At 38.8% G+C, this 18,092-nt stretch overlaps 1 protein-coding gene across 13 annotated transcripts in view; it reads left to right on the plus strand.

Moving 5' to 3' along the window:
* DNAH11 (dynein axonemal heavy chain 11) overlaps nt 1-18,092 on the plus strand; it is a 295,517-nt gene that overhangs the window by 220,623 nt on the left and 56,802 nt on the right. For all 13 annotated transcript variants that reach the window (XR_011503420.1, XR_011503427.1, XR_011503430.1 and 10 more), the window contains 2 exons: nt 5,865-6,100; nt 7,304-7,426. Coding sequence is in view for 10 of the 13 variants with exons in the window: in XM_070510015.1 (XP_070366116.1) it covers nt 5,865-6,100; nt 7,304-7,426 (359 nt within the window). In the remaining 3 variants the exon portion in view is untranslated. The remainder of the gene's footprint in view (nt 1-5,864; nt 6,101-7,303; nt 7,427-18,092) is intronic.

Below are 18,092 nucleotides of genomic sequence, written 5' to 3' on the forward strand. Positions count from 1 at the left end.
GTTAGAATGGCAGTCTAGAAGACAGTAAACTGCACAAAGTGATGACAGTGGACATGGCAAGCAGGGGAGTGATTCCAGAAGAAGCAAGGAGGAAGAGTTGATAAACCAATGCAATGGATTGAATATTTGAGTGAAGAGGAGAAAGTAAATATATGAAGGTGCCACTCCCTGAGATTAAAACGAGTTTAGAGGAAAAGATGAAGAGTTTGGTTTTAGGAACATTGAGTTTGAGATGTCTCTGAAACATTTAAGTGTCAATAATCAGTAGAGAGCTGGATAAGAGCGTTATTGAGTGGAGAGTCAGATTTGGGAGTCATCAATGTGTAGGTGATTCTTGGAACTGTAGGTGTGGTGAGATCATTGAGGAAGAAGTTTAGAGTAAAGTGAGCTGATTCAGTGCTGTCATGTAAATGGGAAGTAGAGGAAGACGAATAAGGAGCAGTTAGAAATTAGAGCAACCCCAGGCAAGAGTGATGTAATGAGACATAAGAGTATAAACATGGGAGTGGTCAGCAATGCCAGAGCCATCGAGAGAGACAAGTGAGAGAACTAAGAACTAAGAGTATCATCAGATTTGGAAATGTGAAGGTCTTTTGTGACCACAGAGGTGCCACGAGCCAGAGGACAGATTGCACTGAGTTATGCAGTAAATGGGAAATGAGGAAGTAGACAGAAAAGGCAGATTATTCTTGAGGAATTTGCCTGTAAAAGGAAGAAGATAAACAGAAATACCAAGTTAGAGACATGGAGCCAAGTGAAGGGTTTATTTTTTCAGTATGAATGAGACTAGAGCATGTTTCTATGCTTCAGGAGAAATGTAAAAGGGATTGCTGATGATAAAAGGGTGAAGGATATGATTCATCAGGAATTGGGAGGTGATGGGTTTCAGAATAGAGGTAAATGGAATGATCCTTAGGTAGGAGAAGCAAGACTGCTTCAGCTCAGGTGGGAGGGAAGGAGACAAATGTGGACACAGGCAAAGGGACTGAGAGAGAGGAAGAAAGTTGCTGTAGTTGCACCTGCTGGTCTGTCTGCTCTCAGGGAAGGAGGAAAATGCGGTGCCAGCTGGCAAAAGATAAGAAAATTGGAATTAGGAGAACGGCTGTGAAGAGAGTGACAACAACATCAAAAATACCCATGGAAGGCAATAGAAGAATCGATGTTAAGTGTTGCCAAGCAGGTTTAAGAAACCAAAGATGAATCTGGAAAAGATAAATTTGTAGTCATAGTAATAAAGCTTTCATTAGCAATACTCAAAGTCTAGGAGCAAAAAGAGAGGACAGAGAATATTGAATGCTGCCAGGGCACAAGATTTACAGGCAGATAAGCTAGAAGGAAAAGAAGGCAGGGGAGGCCATGGGACAGACAGAAGAACAATTAAGGAATGGAAGGTGCTGTTTAGGCTGGATAGAGATGTGAGTGTAGCCAGAACTTAGTGGTTAAAAATATGGTAAGATTTCTCAAAAAAAAAATCCATAGAATTACCATATGATCCAACAATTCCATTTTTGGGTATATGCTCAAAAGAAATAAAAGCAGGTACTCAGGTATTTGTATATTTGTTCATAGCAGCATCATTCACAATGACCGAAAGGTGGAAGCAATCCAAGTGTCCATCAACAGATAAATGGATAAGGAAAATGTAGCATGTACGTACAGTAGAATATTATTCAATCTTAAAAAGGAAGGAAATTCTGACACATGCTACAACACAGATGAACCTTGTAGACATTATGCTAAGTGATAAGTCAGTCATAAAAGGACAAATATTATATGATTCCACTTATATGAGGTACCTAGAATAGTCAGATGCATAGAAATAAAGTACAACGGTGGTTGCCAGGGGATGAGGGAAGCAGGGAATGGGGAGTTATTGTTTAACGGGTATAGAGTTTCAGTTTGAGAAGATGAAAAATTTCTGGAGATGGATAATGGTGATGATTGCACAACAATGTGAATGTAGTTAATATCGCTGAACTGTATGCTTAAAAATGGTTAAAATGGCCAATTTTATGTTATGTATGTTTTACAACAATAAAACAATATATGGTTGGTAAAGGGCTAGGTGTCTTAATGGTGTTGGTTAGAGTAAGTATTATATTTAAAGGTATGAGAGAGGTATAAACAATCAGGTTAAAGAATTGGGTATTAGAAGTTTAGATTTCAATAATGAAATAATTTCAGATTATAGCAAAGTCTGGGACAGCATTTCTCATCTAAGGAAGGAGATAGTATAATCCCCTACCAAAAATGTATTAACATCATTGAGGGGTGGGAGTTTGTGTAGGGGAAACCAAGGATGGGGAAGTTGTGTCTTCTTCCTGAGTGGTTCTGTTATTTTCCCGTCCCTCCGTCTCTTCCTCCCAGAATTCTGGAATAGAAAGGCAACATTAGAGCTTTGGCATGAAGGCTGTCAAGGCTGGAGAGTGGATTTGTCATCTGTTGGGCATTGAGGTTGACATGGATTGATAGCAAAACTTGGAAAGACGAGAAGGACCAATAGCTACGTCATCAGTGATATGGGGAGATACATCGAGGATTGCATAGCTGGACTCATGGGCCTCAAAGGTGGCAATTTTTACTTAAGGTTGAAAGAGCAGTGGTCTGGGAATGACCTGCAGGGAAGTAAGAAGAATGACAACTCCTTCCCACACACGTTTTTTCAGTAATGGGAGTATTAAAAAAATGAACTGTCGGCTTGAGAAAGCCCTCAAGTGAAGTGAGACCCTAGGGCGGTGGTTCTTGCACCCCAGCTTCACGTTTACATCATGTGGAAGTGAACTTTTAAAACAGATTGATGCCAGCTGAAGTTGAGTCATTAGAGATGGGGGTGCTGCATGTTGGCAGTTTTTGAAAGCTCTCATGTGATTCTAATATGCAGCCTGGGGTTGAAAGCCACTGCCCCAGGGGGGTGCTCAATTTGGGTTAAGACAAGCAGGTAGAGGAAGCAAGGGAGTTTGGTCCAAATAGGACTGGAATACTGAAAGGTATGTGGGAAGAGTTGTCACAAAGTACAACAGTGGGGGCATGAGTTTGGAAGATAGGATGGGGAAGAACAGAGTAGCACAGAGGGTGGTGACTGAAAAGCACAGGGACAGTGGGCCTACAGGGCCTCAAGGGTCCAAATAAAATTGTTATCCAAAATTGTTTCCATCCAAAGTTGTCATCTGCTGGACAGACAGATGAAGACGGGGCAGGTGCATGGCAGCATTTGCACTCTACTCGTTCGTCTGACCCAGCAGTTTATAGACAGAGCTGATACATGGACTTATTAGTGGTGTTAGCCTTTCTAAGCCTCAGTGTCCTAGGTGAAAAGAATAGAGATATCTACTTTGCGTAGCTCCTGTAAGAGTTAAATGAGACAATGAGAAGAGTTGAAGGTATATGAATAAATTTTGTAAACACTTAAAGCCTTATAAATATTAGTTGTTTTGTTATCATTATATTAGGAGAAACTGGGATTCTCACCTCATCAAGAAGTTCCCTTTTTCCCTTTGGAATATGCCACTTGGTCAGTTTTCAGAGGATTCTCATAGGCATTTGGTGTTAGGATTAGTCTGGCTTGGCTCATGGCATGTACTTCCAGCCTTCTCTTTTCTCTCAAGTAAAAAGCTTCTTTTCCGAAGAAGGGAGCCTCCTTCCTTTTTTTGTTTTTCAGCTCCATCTTGTAGTAGCATCCTGACTGACAACACATTAACGCTACTTAATGAAGCAATTACACGGAGGCTTTATCCACTTATGGAGGCGACTTTGGGTGTAAAGGGTTCTCTCTTTGCACTGGGTTTCCAAACTCTTTTTTCTTTCTGTAGACTCCTTTAAGGAATTCTGAAAAGAAGAATAGATTAGAAAAAAGATACGTATGAAATGATTTATTTTCCTCAGCCTAAACCTAGGTTAAAATTTATTGCTAAAGTGATGTCTGTATTGTAACTATCAAAAAAATAATTTGATGAAAAAAACTTCTGTATAGTCATGCAACTACCTATTTGAACATAATACTATGAAGAAAATATCCTAAAATTTGTTTCTAAAAATTTAAGTCTCAAAATATTTCACAGTATTTATGATACTTTTTAATGTGAGTTACCTGCTTTATTTCCCCTACTGGGTTAAATGGAACATTAGAAAAGGGGGAAGCTGGTGTTCTCTTTGATCCCCTGCACTCTGCCCCGCACACAGTAGGTGCACAAACAATTCAAACTATAGTCATGCATTGCTTAACGACGGGGATACTTTCTGAGATTTATTGTTGGGTGATTTCATCATTGTGTGAACAAACCTGCACAGTGTAGCGTACTACACACCTGGGCTACATGCTGCTAATCTATGGGATGGGGAGTTGTCTCCTTTAAAGGAGAGACAGAAAAAAAGAGAAACCATTCTTTGCAAAAATGAACTGACTTTACCAAAAATAAACAAGATTGTAGAAAGGAATTTATTCATTTGGTCATCAATAACCAATAACATTTATTGAGTACCTCCTACATATAAAACACTGTCTTGTTGTTGTCCTGTTGTAAGACAACTCCCACCGTCGTATATGCAGTCTGTCCTTGACCAAAGTGTCTTTGTGTGATGCATGACTATTGAATTCAGATACAAGACCTACAGCTGCACCTTCTGTAACTCCTTTTAGCTGCAGAAATTAACTCAGTTAACTCCAGCCTTCAGAAGCTTCAAGTGGCTTGTATTAAGTAGAAGTAAGAAATTAAAGCCACGTATCCCTTGCTTATCGGAGGATGCTTATTCTAAAAGATACCAATTTGCTTGTGTCTTTAAGAAAACTGTATCAAGTCAGATACAAGGCTTGTTCATAATACTAGGAGATAGAGTTTAGTTTATTTCCAAGATAACATTGTAGTCAGGGACAGTGGGAATAGTGTGCTACTTTTCCTATGTTGTATCAAACTGCATCCCAGCTTGACTGTGGGAACTCTTCCAGCATTTTGTTTGCTGAAGCTCTGCAGGCAACGAGTGAATCCAACTCTTCCTGCTGCTACAGCCCCCGCTGCCTGCCCCCAGCAGGGCCGTCACTGCAGTCTCTTACGGAGGCATGTTAGCCCCGCTCTCAAGCCTTGAGGCCAGCTCGTTTTTCATCTTGCTCATTGTGTTGTCTCCAGACAGTGTTTTATATGTAGGAGGTACTCAGTAAACATTATTGGTTATTGATGACCAAATGAATAAATTCCTTTCCACAATCTTGTGTATTTTTGGTAAAGTCAGTTCATTTTTGCAAAGAATGGTTTCTCTTTTTTTCTGTCTCTCCTTTAAAGGAGACAGCTCCCCACTTTGCAATGCTACTCTCCGCAGTCACAGCATAGGCAATTCCCTCTCAGGGTGGAGACGGCAATCTAAGTTCCTTGACACGACCAACAAGCTGATGGAGTTCCAGTGGACTGAATACATTCCATTAACCCATCCCAGAAAGAGAAGTCATCTCTTTGTAGTGTTGGCCTGTAGTGAAAGATGAAATGCCTGAGAAAGATACTGCATTTCAACATTGCTTGAGGGGTGACTTCTCCATGGGCAAATATATTTCTGTCATCCTGCCACACTCTCTGATGTCTAAATTTGCTCTCACGTTGTTGGAATAGTATAGGGCAAAGCCCCTTTCCCTTGGAGCCAAAATGATGCAGTTAGTAAACCAGATGTTGAATACTGCAGTTGACAGAATTTTGAGAGGTAAATACCAGGCTTATTGAGTCAAATCGTATTTCTTGATGAGAGTCTTATTTGGCTTCTGAGAGTCCACAGAGGATTTGCATGTGTTCTCTTGGCTTTGGTTTCTTGTCATCTTGTCTGTCATGCTGAGTCTTTCCCTCTGCCACACTGGCAGTTTATTGTGTTGAACTCTGATTTTAAAGGTTTCCATCCCAATAACCGAGGGCCTGGACTTGATTGCCATGTTGACGGATGATGCTACGATTGCCACCTGGAATAACGAAGGACTGCCCAATGACAGAATGTCAACTGAAAACGCCACTATCTTAACACACTGTGAGCGCTGGCCCCTCATGATAGATCCCCAGCAACAGGGAATTAAGTGGATCAAGAATAAGTATGGAACTGACCTGAAAGTCACACATTTGGGCCAGAAAGGGTATGTGAAATCTAAAGGACTGGCTTTCTGTTTAGCTGCTGTGAAATGGATCTGATTTTTACAAAGTCCTGGCATTCATTAGACCTCTCTGCCACTTTGAAATATTACAGTTTGGTACGACTTGTTTATCTGCCTGCTCATGTTTCATAGAAAGCATCTCTGTTGAAAGGGCATTTATGTTGGGTGGCTCCTACTTACCTGAAGAAGAAATCAGATTGAAGCTTAGAACAAACACTCCATCTGAGGAAGTTGAGGATAAAGATGTTAATTCCCTCAGGCCAAGAGTAGAGATATGGTGTATTATAATCCTTTAGAGTGTTTGACACAGAATTACCAAGTGCACCTATAAGCTTAATGATATTTACAGTCATATTCCTTAATTTATATTTGCCTAAAATAAGATTTTAACATGGCTACAAGTCCCAACATTGGATGCCTGAAGATAATTTAACTTCTTAGTCAAGTTTTACGTGTCACTTTTGAGAACTGAATCTACTCCAAGATTTTTGTCATTGGGTCCTCATGACGATACCGTCTAATACATAGGCAGCTGTCTTGTATGTAGTTGGTGTTCCGTTAACGTTGAATAAATCCTTTTAGACTTGCTGATCTTTCATTTGACCCCTCCATCCTCTTTTCATGTGGAAAATGAAATAAGGGATTTCTGCAGTTGTGCAGATAAATGTATTCCTTGCTTATCTGAATACTTTGAGAAAATTACTTTTGAAGGGGAGACACCATTTTTGGAGACTGGGAATGAAATCAAATGATAGTTCACCAGTTTACATGACTGAACCTAAAAGTTTAAAAAAGGAAAGTTTGAAAAAACCACAAGGCGTTTAATATAATTTGAATTTTTCCATCAAAAAAGGACCTCTTGAATGAATTTAAATTTGTGATATTTGAGTGAGTTACATTTATTTCAACCATGATTATTATCAAAAGTAACTAATTTACACATGAACTTATTCAAACTGGTGAATGTCACTTGGAAAAATATAATTGTGAAATTTATCTCAAAATCTGATCTTTAATTTCTATCAATCTGGTTGAAGAGGAATACTACTTTATAGTTTTCTCTAAGTTAGTTTGTCTTATTTAAAATGTCTACATTGAATATAATTTAATATAAATAATTTTGAACATTTTCCCTTTTCCCTGCTTATTTACCTTTTCTTATCTCGATTCTGACCGAATTTTAAGGTTTTTGCATGCCATTGAAACAGCCTTAGTCTTTGGAGAAGTCATCTTAATTGAAAACCTTGAGGAAACAATAGATCCCGTCCTTGATCCACTGCTTGGCAGGAACACGATTAAAAGAGGGAAGTAAGTATTCTTGAGTTTTAACTTATGTTTTGTGCTATGAGTTTGATTGTCAGCTTCTGTTTCTTAGTCTCATAATCGAGTGTAATCTATTGGAATTTTCTTGATGATATTTCTGAATGTCCATTCCAAGACCAAAGCAACCTCAGCATGATCCAGACTTTCAGACTATTTCATTGGTGGATTTAGATTCATGTTACCCAATTCCTGACTTACAGACCAAAAAATGCATTGTCACAAATCTGAGAGTACTTGCTCCCTTATTAGTTTGCAGGAATGTTTCTCTAACTTCAATACTTTACAAAACGCCTTCGTATGTTTGCCTTAACTGCATAGCGCTTGTACTTTATTTACTTAATATTTTTCTTTAAATCACTTTTAAATCCACTTGCTATTTTTTTAACTCAGCCTCATTCTGAGTAATAGTATCTACAAAACTATGAGTTTACTGTGCTAGTTCTGTTTTTTCAAGTACACTTGAAATATATATAACCATTAAATAAAAAGGGGTTCACTAGTGGACCCCTAAAATCATCCCCCATATGGGCAGTGGTGGACTACCAACAACTGGGAACACCCCTGGTGAGCACTATGTGACCTTCCAAATAACTGCCATTCCTCCTGGGACACCACGCTCTCCAGGACGTTCTCCCAGGGGCGTTGGAGCTCTTTCCAAGGAGTCATCATGTCGCTTTTTATAAATGTGTAAAAGGTCGGATGCAGCAATTGTGTCTCTAACCAAGCCTGGTGGGCTCAGGGGAACTGTGGCATTCCAAAGGCTCTCTGGGCCTCTTCACTCAGGAAACCAGCACTCACTAGTCTTATTTCGTTGGATGGCCTTCTCTCTTTTTTCTTTTCTTTTTTTTTTTTTTTTGATGAGGAAGATTGGTTGTGCTAACATTTGTTGCCACTCTCCTTCTTTCTGCTTGAGGAAGATTGTCAGTGACCTAACATCTCTGCCCATCTTCCTCAATTTTATGTGTGGGATGCGGCCACAGCATGGCTTGATGAGCAGTGTATAGGTCCGTGCCCAGGATCTGAACCTCCAAACCGCAGGCTGCCAATGCACAGCACACAAACTTAATGACTATGCCACCAGGCCAGCCCCTGGCTTCTCTTTTTTTGTTGTTTTTTCTTCACAGAGGTGTTATTTCAGAACTTTCCCAACATTCTCCTTCCTTGACACTCATGCTCTGCCTCAAAGGTACCTGTCTCCTTTTTGGTCACTGGATTATTCCTGTCAGTTGTAAGTGGAAATAGGCCTACTTAAGGGTGACTAGCTTCTACTTTTTAAATAGTCTCTAACCGATTAGTATAGTATTTATTATACAACTCACTAAGTAAATCCATTTACAGTGACTGACACCTTATAATTGTTTAATAAACCAAAATTTGCCCAGACATGCATTTAGAACAGTCTAATAAGACACTTGACAAGCTGCATCTCTAACATAAATATAGTTGTAGCTGTGTCTGATGTGTTAAAAATATAGAGTAAAATCTTGAATGGCACAAAAGTGAAATCCTTGTTATTAAGATTCTGACTCTAATATGAAGACCTAAAATTTTTTGTCAGTGAAATACATATTCTCTAGCTTTAACTTGGACATTCAGTAACACAATTTAGGTGTAAGAAATTTGATGGCTCTCTATTATATATGATATATATATATTTTTTTTTTTTGATAATCTGGAATTTTCAGAGGCTGATAAATCTGAGTCATGATTTTTCCTCAGTATGGATATGTTAAGTATCAGAATCTCAGAGATCTTTTATTTTAGAAACAAGTTGTTTTACATAGAACATTAAGTCTTTATCAAAAATATCCAGCCAGAACAATTTATTCCAAACTAATGGTATTTACTGAATATGTGTCCCAGTTAGGCCTTCTAGAACTGATCGTGTCATTCCAGCATTTTTTTTAAAGATCTAGAGAATTTTAAATGGTGTGTAAGAGTATAAGAAATGGTGTTGGCCACATGCAGTTACTCCCTTTACAGTCCCAGCTCCTAAGCTCTTGTGTGTGGGAACCATCACTTGGATGCGGGTAAATTAGAGATTTATATCTCCAGTTTTCTCCACATCCCTCTCCCATGCAGATGTTTTTGGAGTATCTTTACCCAGAGAATCTGAGTGCTAGCGGAGTGCTTACGTAGTCTATTAGTCATTGAATAAACCTTCTCTGAGTACTGCTACATGCCAGGCACTGTCCTGGGGGCTGCAGATTCAAAGCTTGATAAGGTACAGACCTGCCATTAAGGCAGCTATATGTCCTTTCAGGAAAGACAGGCCTATAAATGATAAAAGTAATACAGTGCCGTTAGTGTGATGATAGAAGACAGTCATGCCTCACTGAATGATGGGGATATGTTCTGCGAAATGTGCTGTTAGGTGATTTCTTCAGGGTGCAAACATCATAGAGTGTACTTGCACAAACCTAGATGGTATAGCCTACTATACACCTAGGCTATATGGTACTAATCTTATGGGACCACCATTGTATATGTGGTCCGTCAGTGACTGAAACCTCATTCACGACATATGACTGTACACATGGCAGGAAGTCATCAGTTCCAAAGTGCAGACTTGGAAAGGCTTTATGGAAATAGGACATTTGATTTATGTTTACATTTAATGAGAGTCTTGAAAGGTGAGTGGACATTTGTCAGGTAGACAAGTGAGAGGAGAATGCTGGACAGAAAGAACTAATACCAAATAGTGAAACACATGAAACAGCCCAACAGCTTTGGGGAACTGCAAATAGGATCCAAACCGTTGAATAGTCTTGTGTTTGGGAGGAAAAGACGGGGGTGTGGACTGGGAGAGATGAGACCAGAGAGATTGGCAGGACCCACAAAGTGGATGTCCGTGGGCACCCACAGATCACCTGTAGGTTGGCCTTTTCCTATAGATTGATAACTTTTTTTTCCCCAAACACACTGAAGGGACCCATTCCTATCAGTAACTCTAGTTGACAACAGCAGTGGTTTTTGACCAAAGGACTGTGCCTTCCTGGAGTAGCAAATCTGAAGTCTCCATATTTTCACTTGAGAATCATGAACAGAAGTCAGTGGGGAAGCTAGTGAACTCTTAAGCATGCTGGGATGGTTGTGATCAGATTTATATTTCTAAAAGGTCGTGCTGTTGGCAATGTGAAGTATTGATTGAAGGCACATGGACCCAGAGCCAGAGCCTAATTAGGAAACCTTGCCGTAATCCAGTTGAGACGTGATATGAGGCTAAACTAAGGCAGTGACAGTAGAGAAAGAGAGAAGAGGACAAATCAAAGAAATCTCAAGGAGTTAATATCATCTTACGGTCATTAATTGGGAATTATCGATAGGGAAGAAGGAAGGTTTAAGGGCGATTTCCAGTCTTCTGCCAGCTTAAATGATGGTGCGATTTATGGAGAGAGGTGATACAGGCGTAGGAGTAAGTGTAGGGAAAGAGGTAATGATTTCACTTATGGTGGACATTCCAAGGTTGAGGTGCTGCTTTGACATTCATTCCCAAAAGAGAAGTCTAAGAGGCAGCTGGGCATGTGAGGATGGAGCTTAGTGAGATCTTGACTGAACATGTAGATCGGGGAACATCTACATAGAGAGGTAGTTAAGCCATCATGGTGGATGTGACTGTCTAGGGAGATGCTATCTAGTCACTCCCCTGTTCCAGAACCCATTAAGAATTCACTCTTGTCTGTTATATCGGGTGAATTAAAGCTCTTCTTTGAAGCCTTCAGAATGCCTGACCTGTTGACACTTCTGCATTTCCTTTTACTACTCTCATTTTTCACTGCTTCACATAGATAACCCCCCTCCTGTGATGTGCTCTTTTACTTATCTTTTCTTTCTACAGATCTCAAATTCGCTCAATTCAGAATTTAACTGCTATTTAACCAATTAAATGGGAATTTTAATTTTCCACATTTAATACCTCCCACGCATAGTGCATTCTATACTGTCGCTGTGTCATTTTGTCTTTATATGTCCCTCTTACAATATGCTTAAATTCTTTTATATATCCTTACTAGATTACAAGTTCTCTATGGATAAGAACTATATACTACATGCCTTTAAAAAAATAGTTAACCAAAATAAAAACAAAACAATAAAAACATAGACTTTTGTTTCTGGCACTATGGCAGATTAGATGTGTAAATACTAAAAAACAACTGAATAGGTTAGTTAAAATATTAAAAACATCTCTTGAAATGTATTACTTGCTTGACCAAAAAAAGTGCGACCAAAACACAGGAATCAGATAAGGCACAGCAAAGCTCAGTGTCCTTGCTGAGGGTACCTGCTAAAACCTGATGACCTTGGTTTCTGTTTTGATGGATGCACAGAGCTTGGACCAAGCCTAGCGCCTGTTCAGGTGTGAAGTCTGCTAAGAGATTCCTGGATAATGCTAGAGCCTCAAGGGGCCATCCCTTCTACTTAAGGGTAAATTTGTTAAACATTAAACACACAAAACCCAGCGCTGCAGAAAGGAAACTTTTCTTTCTTTACCTTGGCCCTGGGAAGCGGCCCCTGAGAATTCCTAACCAGAAGCCAGCCCTCTTATGAATGTTCAAGACGATTTTTTATTACTTATATGCCCTAAAAAACCTCAAAGCAATAACTTATTTTAAAGTGTTCTTGGGTTAGTCATACCCCAATGCACTTGGCAGAAGCAAACAAAAATCCTGTTTGGAATAATATACATAAGTCCAGAGTTTAGAGGATTGTGAAAGATATAACTCCAAGGTACACGAGTTCAGAGGCAAACATCACAGAACACACAAGGAAACAAGGCACCATGAGCGAAAGCCAATAGAAACATCAAATAATAAAATTGTTCTCATTGTTCTTTATAGTTCTTTTACTTTTAATAAGGATATGTTTATTAGCCTTCCACGAATTGCCTATTGTTAACTTTTGCTAATTTTTTCCCATTAGGTTTCTCATCACTTCCTTTAATTCCTCCATTCTTTTTGCTTCTACTCATTGTACTCTGTCTTATTTTCTAACAGGATTTTGAATTCGTTCATTCTCTAAGCATGAATATTTCCATCATTTCCATAGGATTTGGCGTGGGAACGAAAGTAAATACAGTGCTCAACCCATTGTCTTGAACTAGCTACCTGTGCATTTTCAAGAGAGACTTTTAAGACTAAGAGATGGGGCTTATACACTAGCGTATTGTTGTTAGAAACCAGTATTGAGGTAGAAGTAAGATGAAACTTGGTTCAAATTTTAGTCTGCTACCCTCTAGTTTGGTGATTTGGGATAAGTCGTTTAGCCTGTTTTTCGTGTTTACGTTTTCTTATCTGGTGAAGAAAAAAAACATGAACAAAGAGCATAGCACATACAGGTCTTCCCATATAGGCTCCTGAAGTAAGACATTGTCTTTTGGACATAGAGAGTGTGAACAAACTGTGAATGGAGCCACAAACCATATCAGCAAAATGGAGGGGTGGAGGGGCCAGCCCATGGCATAGTGGTTAAGTTCATGTGCTCCGTTTCAGCAGCCCAGGGTTCGTAGTTTTGGATCCAGGGCGCAGACCTACACACCGCTCATCAAGCCATGCTGTGACAGTGTCTCACGTACAAAATAGAGGAAGATTGGCACAGATGTTAGCTCAGGGCCAAGCTTCCTCAAGCAAAAAGAGGAAGATTGGCAACAGATATTAGCTCAGGGCCAATCTTCCTCACCAAAAAAAAAAAAGGAGGAGGAGTGGAGAGGGAAGGAATTAGTCATATCTTTTGATGTTTTAAGTTGCCTCCTCAGAGCAGTAGAGGGTTTTGATTATTTAAATTTTATTATTTAATACTGATACATATAAAGTACATAATATATGAAAGTTATAAAGCATAATAATAATTTAGACATGTATCTACCATTCAAATTGTGAACCAAAGATTGTCAGTATTCTTTAAGACACCTTTGTGCTCCTCTCATTTCACACTCTGCCTCCTCTCCAAAGGTAGTGAATATTCTAAATTTTGTTATCACTTCATTACTTTATTTAAAATAATTTCATCACATGTATGCATTTTCTACAATATACTGTTTATTTTTGTTTGATTTGGGGCTTTACAAAAATGCATCATAGTTTATATAGTTTAAAGGGACTTGAATTTTTACTCAATATTATGTTTCTAAGACTTATCTATAGTCTTGCTTTTAGCTCTAATTCTTTTCACTTAGCTCTAATCTCATTTTCATCACTGTAATATTCAATGTTGTGGCTATTCCTCAGTTTACTTGATGTTCTTATTGAAGGACATTTAGGTTATTTTTAGATTTTTGGCTATTGTAGGGCATGCTGCTATGAATATTAATGTACTGAATATTCATACACACATCTACAGGTGCACACAGCAAGAGGGTCTTCAGAGTTTTTATTCTGGAGTAGAATAGTTGGGTTGTAAATTATGTGCACAGTAAGCTTTAAAATATTATGCCAAATTGTTTCCTAATGTGTTTGTACAAATTTACATGCTCACCAGTAGAGTATGAGTGTGGAGTCTTTCAGAGGACTGAGTTGGGGACTTTCATTCTTCTGCTATTTTTTATAATATAAAAGATTTCTGTATTTAATACTACTAGCCACCTCTTCCTATGAGGAAGTATTTGTTTGTCCTTTTTTTTTCCACCTCTTGAATGGAAAACATTGAGGACACTCAAAATTTTCAAAGTAGTTTTGTTTATAAAAGCTTTAAAAATACTTTGAAATAAAGGTTATTTTAGCAATTGTGTTGTTTTCAGCTAACAAGATGTTTACACAAAGCAAATGCTTTCTTGTTGCTTCATGTAAGTCTTTTAAAAAGAGAAACTTTTAAAACTATTTCATATATATGCAAACTAGAAGGTGATATGAACAATAATAATAGATTGGTAGAAACAGGAATTTTTTAATGCAATAAATTAAAACTGGGAGAAGACAATGGAAAAGAAAATGAATGGGAAAATGTTGATATGGTTTTGTTTGATAATAAGAAGTACCCCTTGCAATGTTAAAACAGGATCAGAAAAATTTTGACTTTTCCTTGATCACATCCCAAATTAATCTGCTTGTTTGTAAATTTTCTAATAGGTCTTCCTGTTCTGATCTTCAACAGTGAACTTGAGTTCTTCTATCCCCTTCTAGCTTTACTTTTCTGTGTTCCTCTACATGATTACCTGTGGGCTTACACATACGTTTCCCTTTGTTTGTAAAGACAAACACTTTGAGACTCCTGAGAGAGTCACATTTCTCAGAAAGTTTACAGCTATTAATAGTGTTTTTGTTTATTTTAGTTTTGTTTGTTTTGGGGGCCTCTTTTTAAACCAATATTAGTTTATTCTTCCTAATAAAGAATGTCTGAGAAGGTGCTTGTGATAGATATAGCATAGTCCAAAAGTTGAAGTTCATTAATAACTGGAATGTTGTGGAGTATGAAGTAATGAATACTAATTACTTCTTTCATGTCTGACAGCTCCCTGTGGACCAATACATCAGCCCAGACTTTAATTTGGTTCTAGTAATGGTTTCATCAATAGCGCATTAAATCTGTGTTTGAGAAGATATACAGTTGAACCTGACCCACATAGTAGATACCTCCGTCATAAAATGGCCACAGGCTGACAACAGCTGGGCAATTACAAATAATTAAATCCACCAAACTCCAGACAATCCTAATTTTAAGGAAAATATATCTCATGGTGTCAATCGACAGAAAACATATCTGGGAAGATTTATCAACATGTACTTTTTCCAAAGCAAATTTACTGGCTTACACATTAGAGAGGTTGCTGATCTGTGGAGCATCTTTATAAAATTATATCTCTTTACTCTTTCAAATCCCCCCAATTTTTATAGAAGTAATTTTTGAACTTTAATCTTAGGTGGAATAACCTTACTGCAAGGTGTATTTCAGTTTGTTTCTGAGCATATGAGTATTTTTTTAAAAGACATTTTATACTTTATTCTATATTTATTTTCATATAATTATTCTTTTAGTAATAATCTTTAAGTAGCATTCCCTAGAAAGAAACATGAAACTAATAGAAATACTGGCTATGTGATATGTTTCTATTTTTGTAGAAATAATAAAATGAAAGGGAGATAGTATTTTTCAGATACTTATTTTATAATGACTGGGTTTCCTGAAAGTTGCACTAAAGTTAATGAGAGGAATTGTTTTAATTAGCAAGTTTATTAAAGATTATTATGTAGCTTGTCTTTGGAGTCGATGCCATGGTTGTATTATAGGTGACAGTAGGTCTATTCGAATGAGGTCTCAGGTGGGGTTTAAGATGGGACCGTGTTAAATGAAATCCCGCTCTCTCATAGAATGTGCTCTCTTGAGCTGGAAGCTTATAGTTTTTAAATAAACTCTGGAGTTATATGGTTCTCTTATTATGTCCCGTGGGTAAGAAGATTTTAATTTTCAAGTTAATTCTTGCCCTCATATAAACAAATTCAACATTCTAGTCTCTCCCAATTTCTAAATTCAAAATAAAATGTAATTTAGGGAAGACTTCCATTAATTTTTTTATTCCTAAATTCAATCAAGATTTTTTTCTTAAGTGTAATATTCAGGGTGTACAGCTCGTGCATACACACACTCACGGTCATCTTGCTAGTATTGTTTTTGTTGTTGTTAGTGCCCTCGAGTAGATTCTGACTCCGAACGACCCTGTGTAGAGCAGAGCAAACCCTGCCCAGTCTTTCTGTGCCATCCTCTCACCTTCTGGCGCTGCATCAGACAATGCTCTGCTGCTGTTCATAGGGTTTTCATGGCCCATTTTTTCAGATGTAGGTGGCCAGATGCTTCTTCCTAGTTTGTCTAGTCTCGAAGCTCTGCTGAAACCTGTCCACCATGGGTGACCCTGCTGGTATTTGAAAATAGCAGTGGCATAGCTTTCAGCATCACAGCAACACACAGCTGCCACAGTATGACAAGTGACTGATGGGTGGTGTGGTTCCCTGAAGCTGGGCCACAGCAGTGAGAGCGCCAAATCTTTTAAAAGACAAACAAATGAAACTGAAACTCCTTTATTTTTCATGCTACATTATAATATTAAATATGGATGTATTGAAATATATATAATATGTATGTTTTATATATGTATCAAAAGGGAAATAATCTGCTATGATTTTCTGTTTTAGTTCCCTTTTTCTTCTGTTCAATGGTATCTGGCCTTTTGCAACATTAACCTTTTCTTTTTTAGTTCTAGTTGAAGTTTGCTTTTATCTTAGAAGGAGGTGTTGGTTATCTTAACTGTCTGAAGCAGCAAGACAATTAACTCATTTTTATTCAGGTCTTACTTTCCTTCCTTTTCTTGAAAAGTCTTGCCAGCTGTGCAGCTTTCAGCCAAAACCTTTCTTGAGGAACTAGGTTTGACCACGTGGCGTGGCCCTGCCTGCGGAGGTTGCTAAGTAACCACCCCTCCTCCCCACCGCCCCTCCCCTCCCCCCTCCCCTCCCCCCTCCCCTCCCCCCTCCCCTCCCCTCCCCTCCCCTCCCCTCCCCTCTCCCCTCCCCTCCCCTCCCCTCCCCTCCCCTCTCCCCTCCCCCCTCCCCTCCCCCCTCCCCTCCCCTCCCCTCTCCCCTCCCCTCCCCCCGCCTCTCCCCTCCCCCCTCCCCCTCTCCTCCCCCAGCCGCTAGACCTGATCTTTGCGCTGCGCTCAGCCAGAGCTGTTGGCGCTCACAAGTCTAATCTGGAAGCTTTTAATTTTAAACAGCAGGACATGCAGTAAGGCATTTAGAGGTCCATTGAAAAGTTTTTTTCCTTTTCCTGAGTGTGTTTTTCCCCCAACGAGTGGGACTATGTTATTTACTTGTATTGGCACCCACCTGCTATCTCTTTACGCTGACGAAAGGGCTCTGATGCGACCAGGAGAGTGATTCCTCTGATTCAGAGAACCTGTTAGCGATCTGAATTGTGCATCTTAGAGTGAGACCCTTCAATATAATAATACAATATCTTGGGAAATCTCTCTGCGAACAGCGTTCTGAGGAAGGCTTTGCAAGTCTTTTTTCAAAGTCCTCCTGCAGCCGTGCCTAGAAAGGACTCCGATCCGCCACAGCAGCGAGTCCTTATTCTAAACTGAATATGCTAGTTTGCCATGTTTGGTTTTAAATGGCAATAAAAAGCAATGATGGTGTTTGTTCAGGTTCTCGAAATATCTGATCGCTAGAGGAATTCATTTAGGTTTTTATGATCCAAGACTGATGGCATTTTCAACGGTAACTACACTAAATCTTGAGAACAGTTCCAACAAAAGTCCTTAGTTTCCAGACATGTATCTTACAAATAAGAGCTCCAGATTATGATCTCCAGCTTCAGACTCTCGTCCTGGTGATACTAAGACAATGCTGCCTCTCTCAGCTCACAGAGATTCTGACTTTCAGGTAAATGCGAAAATTGAGAGGACTGTTTCCCCTTGTCTATCACAGAAATGCTCTGAACACTAGCCAAGAAATCATTTTCAAATGTTTTTAATATAATTTGCATATCAATTCTCCACAACAATAATAACCTTGAAGAAATTAGAAATCTTTTTATTCCAGGATACCTTTTAGCTGGATTTGGAAAAAACTTTGAAAGAATTTTGAAATTCTCAATGTACCAGGTTTTTATGCAAACCTGATGTATGGAAAACTGAATTTATAGTTAATTTGTAGATGATTGTCTTTAT

The sequence above is a fragment of the Equus asinus genome, chromosome 1 (genome assembly GCF_041296235.1).
Source record: "Equus asinus isolate D_3611 breed Donkey chromosome 1, EquAss-T2T_v2, whole genome shotgun sequence".
In the NCBI taxonomy this organism is placed as follows: domain Eukaryota; kingdom Metazoa; phylum Chordata; class Mammalia; order Perissodactyla; family Equidae; genus Equus; species Equus asinus.